This window comes from Macaca thibetana, chromosome 14 (genome assembly GCF_024542745.1).
Source record: "Macaca thibetana thibetana isolate TM-01 chromosome 14, ASM2454274v1, whole genome shotgun sequence".
NCBI lineage: Eukaryota > Metazoa > Chordata > Mammalia > Primates > Cercopithecidae > Macaca > Macaca thibetana.
Genome location: NC_065591.1, coordinates 87889588 through 87906024, shown reverse-complemented (window position 1 = coordinate 87906024; position 16437 = coordinate 87889588). Strand labels below are relative to the sequence as shown.

Below are 16437 nucleotides of genomic sequence, written 5' to 3'. Positions count from 1 at the left end.
TTAGTCTTCATTACTACTTGTTTACTGAATTGCCTTTATTTTTAATGAGAACAGAAAATGTTGATAACTTGTCCTATCCAAAACCATAATACTTTCCAAACATTTCTAGAGGAATTCACAATTTTAGGGTATAAAACTAGTTTCTAATGTATATCCTTTTGAAATGAATGCTTTTGTGAAGAGAAGGTATAGGCCTGATATACAACATACCAAAGAGAAAAGAAAAGCGGAGGGATAGTTTATTCAACTCATATAATAAACTCAACAAAAGATAAAATTACTCTTAAATACAATTTCCTAATCTTGTTTTAGTTGGTAGAGGCAGTGGTGATAATGCTCAGCTATTACTAAGTTTAAGTGAGAATATTTCTGGATAATTATTGTTTGTTGATTTATTACTAATATTACTATAAATACCATGCTACCATCACTATCTGATGATCAGAAATTGTATATTATTTAATCTAATGCCTTGTGTTATATGTATGATATTCATAAAATTTATATGATATTCAATTAATATCAAATTGACTTAAGTATAGATATTAATATTTGTTTTGAATTTGTTGTATACCAGATACTTCACTTACTTTATGCTATTTGTTCTTAATCATCATTGGAGGTAAAATTTATTAAATATTACCCCTATGCAACTTAGAAAAAAGCAGAGTTGGAATTTGAACCCAGGTCTGTCTGATCCCAGAACCCACCTTTCACTATTGCTGCCTACTCACTGAAATCGCTTTTTGAACAGAGGGATTTTTAAATGTATGTATAGTTTGTGTATTATCTTGTTTACTAAGCTCAATAGCCTTTAAAGTACTCTTGATTTTAAAGACATACATGTGGGGAAAAAAGACAAGTTCTGTAACTTGTATCTCCTTATCTTTAAAATGTGAATAATAATTAAAACAGAACTATTGTGTGGACTCATTAAGATAATAAATGCAGGCCCTCAACACATGGCTTGGCATTTATCTTTCAAAAAATGAGAAGTATTAATACTAGTAGAACTCTTACTCCATCAGTGTGCCTTCTCCCTGCCTTCCAACACATGCACATCATCTTCCTCATCATCCCCATCATCTTTCTCATCATCCCAATCGTCCTCCTCATCATCCTAATCATCCTCCTCATCATCCCCATCATCTTCCTCATCATCCCCATCATCCTCCTCATCATCCCCGTCGTCCTCCTCATCATCCCTGTCATCCTTCTCATCATCCCCATCGTCCTCCTCACCATCCCCATCATCCTCCTCATTATCCCCATCGTCCTCCTCATCATCCCTGTCATCCTTCTCATCATCCCCATCTTCCTCCTCACCATCCCTGTCATCCTTCTCATCATCCCCATCTTCCTCCTCACCATCCCCATCGTCCTCCTCATTATCCCCATCGTCCTCCTCATCATCCCTGTCATCCTTCTCATCATCCCCATCGTCCTCCTCATCATCCCTGTCATCCTTCTCATCATCCCCATCGTCCTCCTCATCATCCCCGTCATCCTCCTCATCATCCCTGTCATCCTTCTCATCATCCCCATCGTCCTCCTCACCATCCCTATCGTCCTCCTCATTATCCCCATCGTCCTCCTCATCATCCCCATCGTCCTCCTCATCATCCCGTCCTCCTCCTCATCATCCTCATCCTCCTCATCATCATCTCTGCCCTCCTCATCATCCCTGTCATCCTCCTCATCATCCTTGTCCTCCTCCTCATCATCCCCGTCCTCCTCCTCATCATCCCCGTCCTCCTCCTCATCATCTCCGTCCTCATCATCATCCTCATCCTCCTCATCATCCCCGTCTTCTTGCTCATCATCCCTGTCTTCTTCCTCATCCTCCCCATCATCCCCATCATCCTCCTCATCATCCCCATCATCCTCCTCATCATCCCCATCATGCTCCTCATCATCCTCGTTGTCCTCCTCATCATTCCCGTCGTCCTCCTCATCATCCCCATTGTCCTCATCATCCCCGTCTTCCTCCTCATCATCCCATCATCTTCCTCATCATCCTCATCATCCTCCTCATCATCCTCGTCATCCTCATCATCCCCGTCATCCTCTTCATCATCCCCATTGTCCTCCTCATCATCCCCGTTGTCCTCCTCATCATCCCCATCATCTTCCTCATCATCTCTGTCATCCTCCTCATCATCCTCGTCGTCATCATCATCATCCCCATCCTCCTCATCATCCCCATCATCCTCCTCATCATCCCCATCCTCCTCCTTATCATCCCCATCCTCCTCATCCCCGTCATCCTCATCATCTCTGTCATCCTCCTCATCATCCCTATCCTCCTCATCATCCCCATCCTCCTCATCATCATCCCCGTCCTCCTTATCATCCCCGTCATCCTCCTCATCATCCTTGTCATCCTCCTCATCATCCCCGTCATCCTCTTCATCATCCTCGTCATCCTCCTCATCATCCCCATCGTCTTCCTCATCATCCCCGTCGTCCTCATCATCATCCACATCCTCCTCATCATCCCCATCATCCTCCTCATCATCCCTATATTCCTCCTTATCATCCCCATCCTCCTCATCATCCCCATCCTCCTCCTCATCATCCCCGTCATCCTCCTCATCATCCCCGTCATCCTCCTCATCTCCATCATCCTCCTCATCATCCCCATAATCTTCCTCATCATCCCCATCATCTTCCTCATCATCCCCATCATCATCTTCATCAGCCCTGTCATCATTATTGTCATTGTCATCAAGATCTCCATCATCATTCACCACTAACTTTTCTTTCCCAAGACATTCTATTTGCCAAGGGCCCTTCTAAGGTGGCACACCCATAAAAACAACATTGGCTTCAAAAATGTTGCACAACCTTTGCCTTTCTCCCCTACTTTGGTTTTCCAGTTGCCTTTGGAAAGAGCCAACATTTTCAGCCCATGTGCCTCACAGCAGAAAGTTCTGTCCTCATTTTTTTCCTTCACATTGCTTCTTCAATCATTCATGTATTTTTAATTCAGAAAACATCTATGGAGAGTCTGCTATACCCTGGGAATTTCACAATGAACATGTCCCAGCCTTCAAAGCACTTAAAATGGGAGAGAGGTATAAGCAAATGAGCAATTATGATATAGAGTGACAAAGGCTGCCTAATAGGCCAGTAATGGGTCTTACAAAAGCACAGGAGAGGGGCACCTAACTCAGTTCTAGGCAGTCAGAGAAGACTTCCTGAAAAAAAATTACATCTGAGTTGAGCCCAGAAAAAAAGGATGTTCACCTGGAAGGAAGAGGCAGAGAAAGAATGTTCCAGACAGAGAGGATATGACCATATACAAAAATTTGGAGAAGAGAAACAACTCTGTGGGTTTGGAGAACTGCATGTAGTTTAATATCACTATAGTATAGAGTGAGGAAAGGATGTGTTGAGAGAGAATACTGGAGAAAGATGCAGAGGCCAGATCATGGAAGGCCTTATATACCATTCTTGGGAGTTAGGACGTGATCCCAAAGCTACTGAGGAGCTATGTATGATTTTAAGCTGGGAGTACAGTATGATTTTAAGCTATATCCAAGGGAAAAATCATTTTATTACTTTCATAAATACCAGCATTGGTGGTGGGGAGTGAGGGAGGTTGAGTTCTCAACCTGAGCTCTATGGATAGTCTGTGGATGTTTAAGAATTTGTCAACTCCCTGAAATTGTAGACAAAAGTATTAGTTGTATGTGTGTTTGGGGGATGGTAAGAGACACAGAATCCATAGCTATGAAAATCCTCAAAAGGAACTATGATCCAAATCAATGTTTGAAACCATTGCTCTACAGGCAGAAAGCTGAAAGCTAACTTATAGAGCAGAAATTTGAAATCTGCCACAAAGAGTCCTTCTAAAATTGAAGAATTTCTGTTTTAAGAAAAATTTCTCATTCCTTCCCCTGAGTTACCAAACTCTTCCCACTCCACCCTGACCCACTGACGTTTTGTTCCTGGCCACTCTCCCACTGAAGGCTGCTTTCTCACTCATGGAGCTGGTCTCTGTGCCAACCCATAATACGTGTCCACCCCAGAGGCTAAGAATAGACACAGTGTCCTGGTGACTTAAAAATTGGGTAATATCTGAAGAATAAACTCTATAGTGACTATAAAATTCATTCTAATAATTTGAAATAAACAGATTTTAAACATATGATTGGGGTTTCTCTGCAGGGTGCAGGAGAAGGTACTGAGCAAGTAAAGAAAATTCCCTATTAAATAGAAGGGGAAAGCAGCTACTATTCACAATTGTGAAGGGGAAAGAAGAATACTAAACCAAATACTTTCTTCTGTTTTTTCAAGCTCGACCTTCATCTCCACCACCCAATCTCTCACTCCCAATAAGTTATATCAGATAAGCTACAATTCTTTCAAGCGAATAGACTTTGTTCTGTTTATTTCTTCTTAATATATTTTCCCAGATTTGGGATCTGTGTTCCTCATCTCTCAGTTAGGTTTGTGATCTTGTGCAAGTCAATTCCTTAAACTTTCTGGGCAGCATCTTCATCTGTAAAATAAAGTTGGATGAAAGTTGCTTTTTAGTTCCTGCTGTGTGTAATGGTTACTAAAGTGGAAGGCTATTGTAAAGAGATTTTATGATAAATATTTCTTGTTTTCAACTTGCTGGTTATCTCAAAGGATTGCTGTGTACTTCATCTAAGGCATTTTTAAAATGTAATGTAAAAGACCAAAGTACCTTGCATTATTTGTCCAATACAGCCAAGTATAGCAAGGGTCAAGAAACTTTTTCTGTAAAGGGCCAGGTAGCAAGTATTTTAGGCTTTGTGTGCCGTAGGTCTCTGGCACAACTATTCAACTCTGTTATTATAGTGGGAAAGCAGCCACAGGCATATGAATGAATGTGTATGGCTGTGTTCCAATAAAATTTTATTGACCAAAAATGGTGGCAGGCAGGATTAGGCCATCATGTCATAGTCGGCTGACCCTTGAAATAGAAGACTGGAAGATCTGGTAACCTGAAGATAGGAGGGTTTCATCCCTTCAGTCTTTTCTGTTTACAAGCTGTTTCCTGGATGATTTCCTGACAATTGTTTTGTTGTCATTGTTGTTGTCATTGTTGTGTTAAATAACAACTGCTCAATTATTTTGGCCACCCACAACCACTTCACTGTTAATGTCCCAAATAAATAACTTTGAGTGAGTGGGTCTGCCAACTTATTGGGAATCTGAAACAGTTGAGACAACTTGTTTTTTAGGCACAGAGATAAATAAATGGCTTCATCAGGAGACAGTTCCGAAGATGAATAGCCAAAAGGAACAGTTGAGCAGTTAGTTCATTGGGACAGAGAAAGAAAGACAAAAAGAGGGAAAGAGAAGGGAGTAGGGAGAAGAAAGATTGATTGAATAGCAAACCAGTTTGTGAGATCTACTGTACAGACTTGCCCAGCTGGGTACTTTATCTTGAATTTGTTTTGCAAATTGCAGATGCCTAGCTCTAGAAGCCAAGAAAAAGAAAAGGCAGTCATCCCACGCCAAAATACTCTCATGGATCTCAAGTAATTTACATTACTTCATTTTTGTGGGGGGAAAATCACTGTACAGTCCCCTTCCAAAATAAGTGAAGAGGAACAGAGAGCTATTTTACCCAACTGCCTAGAACAAGACAAATATTTTGTAGAGCTTTTTTTTTTTTTTTTTATTAAGAGAACAATACCTGCCCGGTAACTTTGCCTATGTTGTGAAAGTTACTGTGTCACTGTTCAGCCCACAAAACTGCTTTAACTGTAAAACTGACTGAATCCAATGAGTCTTACTATTTCTGTATATACTTCAATGAAACCAGGGATATTTTGTACCCCATTCTACCTTTTGCTGAGATCAGTCCTGCCTGACGGAATCCTTACAATTCCATTGAAATGAAAGAAAGAGGTAGTCCCAATGATTTTATTAGTGAATATCTTTTTTAAAGCTCTCTAACATATTGACCATGATTTACAGTGACACTTTATCAAAGTAACACCCAGTAGCCAGGCCTGTCCTCTGCTTTTGGTTATTGAGATTTACAAGATTTCCTTCACACATACTATTTCTTTAACAATTTATCCCAGAAAATTTAAAGAAAAGGGTAGTGGTGAATTCACTGGCAGAAGGCTGGGACAGTGGGGTTTGTTCTTAATTTTTTAATCTGGACTTTTTTTCAAAAGGACTTCAAACTGCCTTTGAGAGAAACACAATTAATACAAAGGACAGGTAATTTGTCTTCTAAGGGAAAAGGGTACCCATTTGAAAGAGTTCATGTGTTCTCCTAATTGTCTCCTGGGTTTGTAGACATAGTTTACAACGTCAGTGAGCTAGTACTTCCCATGGTGATCCATAAACTAGATATTAAATGAATGAAGTAAAAAATTGGGGAAAGCATTTTTAACCAGATTTTTTTCCGTAAGTTAAAACATGCATCCAGCTTCCTTCTGAGCTTACTTAACTTGTGAGCATGTTTTATTTGCCTCAAGCTAAAAGATTCGGTCATCATATACCTGATTTACCAAATGGTCTCCTAACATCCTTGAGACCATTCTAGGAAATAAATCATCCATCAGTAGCACAGTTGGAAAACTTAAAAGTATAGTCAGGTAGCAGGATTTTCCAGCAGGCTGCATAAACTTTGTTACCCTCCTAATATAGGGCTGCCCACAATCCAGGGTGTGACTAAGACTATCTCCACTCCTTGGAGGTAAAAGCCTTGTAAACAAGAACTGTGTCCAAATTATCTTCATTTCTCTAGCACCTGGTGAAATGCCTGGGACATAGGTTATACTTAGTCAGTACCTGCTTTTTTAGAAAATAAGTGAATGAATGAAACCCATCATGTCAAAAGCATTTTCTTCACTCAGATGCTAAGAATAGCAGCTTGGAGTTCTGAAGAGCATTCCAAATAATACATCAAGAATGTTTCTGTAATTTTAGCAGAGGTTGAAAGATCATTTGCTAGGGATGTGGTAGAAGAAAGTACAGTTTGGAGATTTGGACTAGAATGGACAGGTAAGGAGGTTGGGTAGGTAGATCGATGGATGGGATGGATGGATGGATAGATAGATAGATAGATAGATAGATAGATAGATAGATAGATAGATAGATAGATAGATAGATAGATAGATAGAAAAGTGGATAAATGGGTAGATAAAAGCTTTGCTATATAGGGAAGCTTTTGCTATATAAAGAGTCTAGTATCTATATAGAGTATGAGTCCAAAATTCTTGAGTATAGCAGTTTGATCAAGAATATCTAGCATCTTCTTAAATGGCAGATGAGGTTGGAAACATTTTTTAAAAAATATATGAATGCATTATGAGATCTTCACTACTGCTTTGACATAATTTTAAAACATTCTCAGAGTAAAAGAGCAGAGACGAGATGACTAAATACTAGCAGTGGTTAGGGATAGAGCAGTGAATTTCTAATAACAGGGCCAAAGACTTAGAGGAAGAAGATGCTCACCAGCAGGCCTTAGAGTGAGCTCAGGACCACTTGTGTACAGCTGAGAAATATTGAAATGAAGATCTCAAATTCTTTTTGATTGGGATGGCATTTTGAGAAAAAGATGTATCCTACTAAGAGACTGTGATTCTAAAACTCATAAAAATGTCGTTTGTTTTAGGTTCATAAGAAGTCCTTTTAGTATCTTTTTACTGCTTTATCCCCAAGGTCCAGAAGAATGCATGATGTGCAGTAGATGCTTAATAAATACTTGGTGAATTAATGAGTAAGAGTGCAGTGAGGGTAATAATTCTAAAGATAGATTGATTGATAGAACCTTATTAAAAGAATACAAATATGTTTTCATTGGTCTGGCAGTCCTGTGCTGGGTTAAAACAAGGACCAAGAAGTTTTATCCATACTTAAGCACTGGCATGCTACACTATCTCAGGCACTAACACTATAAAAAGACTTTAAAATCTCTAATGCGCACGCACACACACTCACAAACGTGGAAAACTATCTAGAAGTGCACAATAAATATACATTACTGTACACTCATAATTGATTTAAAACCCAGGAGGCTTGGATCCGAAACCTATTTTGTAGGTTAGAACCAAACACTATACTTTTGCAGGTAAAAACGGAAAAAGAACATGTAAAATGAAAGATCATGAAAGTTCATGATTTGAACCAGTCATTGACTATTCCTTGCTGCCAAATCAATCTTTAACTACAGTTTCTCTAGAAAACTGGGTTTTCTATCATGTGAAACCCTACATTGATGGAAATAGCCTAATTCTTTCACAATCACACACACACATGCATGCACACAGGCACACATACTCTCATCTATCAGCTGAGAATGTGCCATTTTTACCATGCCTTCATATGCATTGCAGGAGAAAATGTGTGTCGGGGAAAAACCAGATGATTTCTATTAAGTTCTACATGGGTTGAGTTTAAGGCAAAGAGTGAGGCTAAGTATGAAAATCAAAGCCAATGCATCGAAGCAGATTTTTCTTTCAAACTAGTTTATGTCCTAAAGTTTGCACAACGTGTTGGCAATGACAACAAGCTTGTATAAGGAGGTGTTTTGTGTTTTACAGCAAACACAAGGCAAAAAAAATGCAAGGGCAGCCAAATATTACTTCAATCATGAATTCAAAGAATGTGTGTAGTAGGTATGTGGTAAAACCCATGAGCTAGGAACTATAAGATTTTTTAAAATTTTACAAAATTCCAAGAAAGAGTTTATCTCTTATTCTTTCCTCCATACCAAGGCACCTCCCTTCACCCCAGCACTAGTTTCAAATTTGGAAAACCCTTCAGACCCTAAGGGAAAAGGGTCCCAAAGTATCTTTTGGTACCATGAAGGAAAGAAACTATATTTAGCACAGTCTATCTGTTTGATTAGAGAGAGAAAGAGACATAGTTACATTTTCCGGCATGCAGATCTTTTATAAATCTTAGAAAAGGGTGGTTTTCCAGAATTCTCTGGAAGTTATTTTGGAGTTCATCAATTCTGCCAACATTGAGCACTCTGTCTACCTCTTTTCTTTCTCCTCATTTTCCCCATTTCTAAATACATTTTGGTCTGTAGAGAATAAAAACCTGCCTAGCACAGGGTAGACATTCAGTATACTTTGTCAAATTCATTAATGGATTGATGGATTAATGGGTGACTAGGCATCAGGTGATCTGAGATTGATTGAATGATTGATTTTTCCTTCAACTTTTAATTTCCTGGGTACATGTGCAGGATGTGCAGGTTTGTTACATAGGTAAATGTGTGCCATGATCTGGGTTTTAATCTTAAGACACTAGTAGGTGTCATACCACCTAATGGAAATGATTGCTTTTTGTTATCATAACTTTGGGTGAGTGGATATGTGGAGTGTGTGGTATGTGTAGCTTATCTTTCCAGATAAACTGTATGCCAGAGATCTTAAACTCAAATGGCCTACATGGACCAGGCAAGTGATAGAAATGAGGAAAATGGGTGGGTATAATAAAGTAAGGAGTAGTAGAGGCTGCTGTGGCCAACTGGAGAGCACAAAGAGCAATTTGTGTTTCAAACACAATGGGGGCCAAACACACCACATCTGTAGTCCAGGTACACGTACAGTGTGAGCTCCTTCACAAGACTCATTGGATATAAAACATCTCTCTAATATTTAAAAATACAGAAATAACAAAATAATAATAGTTAAAGTGTATCAAACATCTCTACTAAGTCCCTGGTACTGTTCTAAAATTCATCTTGTCAAATTTTAGGTAATTAATATATTACCTTTATGTTGCAAATGGGGAAACTAAGGCATGGTACTTAGTAAATATACATGATTGCACTATGCATAAATAATTGGATGTTAAGAGAATAAAAACCAGAACAGCAAAGAGCAAAGTTAACAGAGACCTGAGCTGAGCCCCTAAGCAAGAAAGCAGCATACCCCAAAAGACAGCCCATCAGAGAATGATACCCCACCCATCTTCTGGCATCTTCAAGTAGGAGGATGAAGGTAATTTCCCAAATCCCTGGGTGGCTCATAATCTGCAATATAACTGAGACCTCTACATTTCGGAGAGACCTGATACAGAACAGCTTTCTGTAGTCTGCGAGTTCTATCTCCTTTGTTTCACAATGAAAACAAATGAAAACAGACTATTGTTCCTATGTGTAGAAATAACTTTAATAATTATGAGCGGCTATTGTTTAGTAATAGGTATTGGATTATCTCCCCTAATTCTTGTAGGGAACCTGTGACATCCATACTGTTACTATTTCCTTTTTACAGATAAGAAAACTGAGGCTTAGAGAGGTGAATTAACTTTTGCCATATCACACAACTAAGTGTCAGAACTGGGATATGAACCAAGGTGGACTTATCTCCAGAGCTTATGGTCTCATCCACTGCAGGGCAAGGAAAAGAAGACGAAAAGAAAAGTGTTTTGAATTTTTCTACCTATGCTTGTCAGCTACTTCCAAAACCAAACCAAAACAAACAAACAAAAGAAACCACAAAATCTTATTTTGAAAGTCTTGCGTAAAACTCCAAACTATATCAAAGAAAAGAGCAGACTCTTTCTATTCTGGTTCAAGTGGAGAGTAGAAAGCAAACTACCATCTCCAATACATTCTCTCCCACCTTGATGTCTTTCCCCACCACTTCCAGCTGTCTTTACGCTTCCCTGATCCTGCCTCTTTCCCCCGTCACAGGCTCTGCTTCCATGTCCTTAGTCAGGGTGCACCCAAAGGCCCAGTCCCCAATCCTCCATGTATTTCTCCTCCTTTTGCCCTCCAAGACACTTAGCTCACAGATCCTCATCTCCTGCTATTCTGTCAATGACTCTTAAGTGCTTGTCTCCAAGCCCACGTTCCTAGTGGCTTATAGAACACAGGGGGTGAAATCTTCTCCAAAATTCATGATGGATTTAAAGTTGAAAGAACTGACTGGTCATAGGGGTGTAAATATATTAGAGGATGGTTTCCTTAAGCTGCTCCATGGGTGTACCTCAGAGATGGCTGTAATTATTTTTTACTAACTGGTGAAGAGGATCTCCCCACCCTGTCCTCACTCCCCTGTCCTTCTCTCCAACACACTTCCTTCCACCTTCCTGACCTGAGGGTGCTCAACCCTGGGAAGAGTGCTGCATGAGTTCATGGGTTGGCCCAGGTTTAAAGTACAAAAATCTTTCTTCTCTATGCTTCCTGTCTCAGGTGACAGGCAGTAAAGTATACTGATTGAGAACTAGAGTCGTGGGGTCAGACAGACCTGGCTTCAAATCCTCCTCGGCCACTTACAGCTATGTGATCTCTCTGAGCTCAGGTTTCTCATCTGCCAAGTTGGGTTAATAATACAAGTTCTTGCTCATTGTTTTGTTGGGAGGAGTGAATGAGATAAATCACGTAAAGCACTGACCACAGTGACTGGCTGATAATAAGCCTCAGTGGATGGTCGCCCTTAGGATTATTTTGTAACCCTTTGCTTTTGAGGCAGCTGGTGAGCTCTGTAGCCCCAGAGATTACAAAAGGCCAAGGCTTTCGGAGTGTGGCTTACTTATTTATTTATTTCAGCTCGGCACATAAAGAGAAAGAAATGAAAGAGAAGAGAATTTCCACAGATGGTGTACCTACTACCACTACTCATGTGGTATCATGGGAGTTGCTTTGTGGTTTTGTTTGTTGTTTGTTTTTGTTTTGAGACAGAGTCTTGCTCTGTCACCCAGGCTGGAATGCAATGGCACAATCTCGGGTCACTGCAACCTCCACCTTCTGGGTTCAAGTGATTCTCATGCCTCAGCCTCCTGAGTAACTGGGATTACAGGCACGTGCCACCACACCTGGCTAATTTTCATATTTTTAGTAGAGACGGGGTTTAGCCGTGTTGGCCAGGCTGGTCTCAAACTCCTGACCTCAGTGATCCACCCGCCTCAGTCTCCCAAAGTGCTAGGATTACAGGCATGAGCCACCACACTCAACTGCCTGCTTTATGTTTTTATGTCTTATAACCTCACACAGTTTAGTCGGTGAATGACAGCTGGATTTTTTTTGCCAGGTGTGGTGGTTCATGCCTATAATACCAGCACTGTGGGAGGCCAAGGATCTAGGATCACTTGAGCCCTTGTGTTTGAGATCAACCTAGGCAACGTAATAAGACCCTGTCTCTACAAAAAATGTAAACGTTAGCCACCCCATCTCTACAAAAAATTTAAAAATTAGCCAGGTGGTGCGCGCCTGTGGTCCCAGCTACTTAGGAGGCTGAAGTGGGAGGATTGCTTGAGCCTGGGCGGTTGAAGCTGCAGTGAGCCATGATTGTGCCACTGCACTCCAGCCTGGGTGACAGAGTGAGACTCTGTCTCTTAAAAAAAAAAAGAGAGAGTTGGATTTCTTTTGTTCCCATGTATTCAGTGTTTCCCAAAGCATATTCCCTGGACCAATGAGTATCAGAATGACCTAAGGAGGTACCCTGATCTATAGCCTCAGAATCCCTGGGACAAGTCCAGGGCATCTGCCCTATAAGCTGATTTCCAGATCATTCTAATCAAAGTATAACAATTTTTGACTTATTGTTTATATCATATGATCTAAAATTTGATTTTGCATTTTCTTGTGTTTATACACGTAAGCATTTCTCCCTCACTTGGGTGATAAATTCTCTAAGGTGATAACCGTATTTTTTAGTCTTCTTATAACCCTACTAGTGTTCTAGTGCAGAACTCAATCCTAAATACATCACTGAGAATTAATGAGAATATTCAACTGGGTTTAGCTTACTGTCTTGCAGAGTCCTGATCTGTCAATGCCAAAAATTGGTAGAGACCTCAAATTAGAAAGGTAGTTCACCAATACACAATATTATTTGATATACAATTGAGTTTTTAATCAATATTTTCTCATTATCAGTGTGTCGGGTATTCTTTTACTGAGATTCTTGTGCCAAGATACCTGAATTGTTGACTGGGGAACAAAATTTACAAGTCCCTGAGAAGTGAAGTCCTTTCCAAGTTTGAGTTTATGAAACAGAAACTTACAGGCCTTCCTGCCTCTCTGTCACAGAAAGCTGGGTAAGGCAAAATGCCTTCTGTCTAAAATGGTTTCAACTTTTAAACACATGAATTAAAACATGATTTTCATCGCAGGATCAGCAATGCTACATGCTAACTTTGGGAAAAGGAAGGATCTGTTAGGTTATGATGTTTATTCCTGAGAAATTGAGAGGTTTGCCATATGTTTTTATGGTAGTTTTCTTTGAGGTTCCATAAACACCTTCTGGAATGTGGAGGTTCCACCATCAGAGGCCTATGGGAGCTTTTCCAGTGCCCTAATGTCATTAACCCAGCTGCTTTGGTTGCTGTGATATGCAATAATTTCTTCTACATTTAAAAAGCGATTTTCTGATCTCCAACCCATTTAACCATGTTTGATCTTTAATAAGATCAAAAATGTTTGGAATCTGAGTGTATGATCTTTGTGTTACATTTTTCTCTTTTTAATTCACAGTAGCTTTTCCTTCCCCCTTTCTCTTCTTTAGGATCAACACTCTGTGGTAGGCCAGAACACAGGCCCCAGTCCAAGTCCCAACCCCTGCTCAAATCCAAACACTGGAAGTGGTTACATGAACTCACAGCAATCACTGTTGAATCAGCAATTGATGGGAAAGAAGCAGACTCTACAGAGGCAGATCATGGAGCAGAAACAGCAGCTTCTTCTCCAGCAGCAGATGCTGGCTGATGCGGTAAAACTTTCTCTTAATTTCTACTGAACGGACCTGTTGACCCACCAGAGGGAGTTTATTCTTTTCCATTTATATTTACTGTGCCTACTTACGTGACAGCAACAAAGATGTCCCAACTGTAAGAGAGGATAATTCCATACATTCAGTGTACTGTAGGAAGAAAAAAAAACCAAACTTGATTTAACAGCTGCTGGACACTTGGAATGCATGGCACCTCTGCTAACCAGCCCTGCCCAGCCCAGGAATGTCTAGAACAACCAACATAAGCATTTGAATCGGGCAAAAGAAACCAGTGTTGTTCCCCAGGCTTAAGGGGCAGAAATAGTAAACTGAACTTGAATCAACTCAAATCCAAACTGATTTTAGAGATAAGAGTTTTAAAAGCAACTTTAAAAGCCAACATGAAGCCTCGAAACCAAGATTTGGCTTCTAAAATAAAGCAACTCACAATAGGGGATTTTTTAAAAGAAAATGTTAAATGCATTTCCCATTTGCACTGTATATATTAGGTTGATGCAAAAGTGATTGTGATTTTTGCCGCTACTTTTAATGGCAAAAACTGCAATCACTTTTGCACCAACCTAATAGTTTACTTTTTGAGAAAGACAAGATTGTGTTTACCACACACTACGCATGCATTAACCCTCCTTCAGTATTTATCTGCTCGGCCCTGGCTTCATTGCCTCCCTTCAAATTATTTGGCCAAATGAAATAAAAAGTAAGCATCTCCAGGTGAATTAGAGGTAAGGTATACAGAAAAGATTAAAAACAAAATCAAATCATTTTATATTCAAGGAGCTTTGCAGTAAGAGTCAGAAATGCAGGGTATCACAAGGTATAATTATTTAGTAAATAATAATTTGCAATAAGGGTAGAGCCATAAACAAGGCAAATCCTCTCTTCACCCTAAAGAAGCCTTGAGCATACTGAGGATATGTCAAATAAATTGGCCAATTGTAATGCATGTGATTAAGTGCTATACTCTGGGAACTACTAGAAATGATTTCAGAAAGCATGTTCTATCTACTGAATATCTGAAACTGGAGTAGGAGATGAGACGAAGAGTAGGAAGGTTATTTCAGCCAGAACAATGAGCATATTCAAAGACCTGGGAACAATAAAGGATACTACATATTATGCCTGCCAAGGTATTGAGTGTGCACAAGAATGGGGACGTGATGAGTAAAGATGCCGGAGATAAGAGGCAGGAGGGTAGGGCTTGAGAGGCCAGAATATACACTGAAAAGCAACAGAAGAGATTTTAAGGATTTAACACAAGGGGAAGTACTAGATTCAGATTTGCATTATAGTAAAAGTATAAAAGAGTAAGAGAAAATGTAATGGAGAGAAAGATTAAATCCAGCCTGAAAAGATTAAGGATAGTCTCCCAAAGAAGTAAAATTTGACATTGATTTTGAAGGACTGTAGGATTCTGATAGAGTAGGTGGGGTCCACTATTGTAGGTGGAGGGTGGAGCAGACACCAAAAGGTGCAGCCTGGGTGTGAATTTGTTGGGTAGTTTGAGATTGCATTATGAAATATTTAATGCCTGATAAAAAGTAAACATACTCTAACAACCACATTTTTTTTAAGGAATTACAAGTGGACCGAGTTTTGTATTCAGGACATGTGAAAAGAAATAGTGAGAAGTAAATTTATTTGACCTGGAATAAGGAATATTGAGAAATAAGATTACAGATGACCTTGAATACTGCCATAAGGTTTAAGGGAGTCACAGACTGGATCACAAAGTGACACAACTGGTTTCTTCTAGAAATCATAGTTTTGAAAACTCCAGTCCTCCCCTTGTTCCCTTCCCCTCCCATTTTTATCCTTATAAACTAAAGAACTTAGAAACAAGGGCAGCAGAGAGAAAAACATGTAATCTAAGGTTGACTTACTGGGTACACTTTCATCACTACCATCAATACTACTAATTTTATGAATTATAACACGTAGAGGTTGATTTTCAGCTCTTGTTAAAAGGCAAGGAAGTGGTAGCATATACATTCCATGAGGGTCCCGGCCTGGCACTGGCCTAACTCCCACTTGGCCCCAGTTGAGTCACCACTAGGACAGGTGCAAAGGGCAGCGGCATAAACTGTGAGATGAATGAGAATGAGGCTGCTGTTTTTGTGATTTTTAGAAACCATTCACATGTCTCTTTGTTTGGACACCATTGAGGGTGTCTGTGCTTTTTAGCATATCCAGGAAGAAGTGGTCTTTGATACCACTGTACATTAGCATATGCTTTGTGGTCATTTGCAGTCAGTTGGCAAGGCCACATAGGCACCTAAATTGAGATGTTTTCTCATGAAAGTTTGTTATCCTTATTCTCTGTTATTCTCCTACCAATGAAGCACAAAGAAGAGACATGAATAGTACTTATTACAACGGACATCATAATTACCAACACGCATTGTGTACCTACTGTGTGCCAGGCACCAAGCTGGATTTTCACAGAATTAAATAGAAATATGAGGGAGGTCCTATAATTATCCACATCTCACATTTTTACAGATGAAGAAACTGAAGCAGAATAGATATGTACTATAACAGATGATTTCTATAATGGGTTTTCAAGTCTAACAGATTGGGTTATCATTAGATATTAGTTCATAAATTAAATTTCATATTGCACAAAAGTAATCTCAGAAATGGCCTATGTGTTTACACTTGCACAGAATGGGAATGTCATTCTTTTGCAAACTGTAGCCGTCTCTATTCAGTATTGCAGGCTAGTCTTTGCTGCTCTTCAGCACAA

At 39.7% G+C, this 16437-nt stretch overlaps 1 protein-coding gene across 3 annotated transcripts in view; it reads left to right on the top strand.

The window, feature by feature from the left end:
• The window catches only part of MAML2 (mastermind like transcriptional coactivator 2), a 366387-nt gene that overhangs the window by 338963 nt on the left and 10987 nt on the right, over nucleotides 1-16437 (top strand). For all 3 annotated transcript variants that reach the window (XM_050758022.1, XM_050758024.1, XM_050758023.1), the window contains one exon: nucleotides 13470-13673. In XM_050758022.1, coding sequence (XP_050613979.1) covers nucleotides 13470-13673 — 204 coding nt within the window. The remainder of the gene's footprint in view (nucleotides 1-13469; nucleotides 13674-16437) is intronic.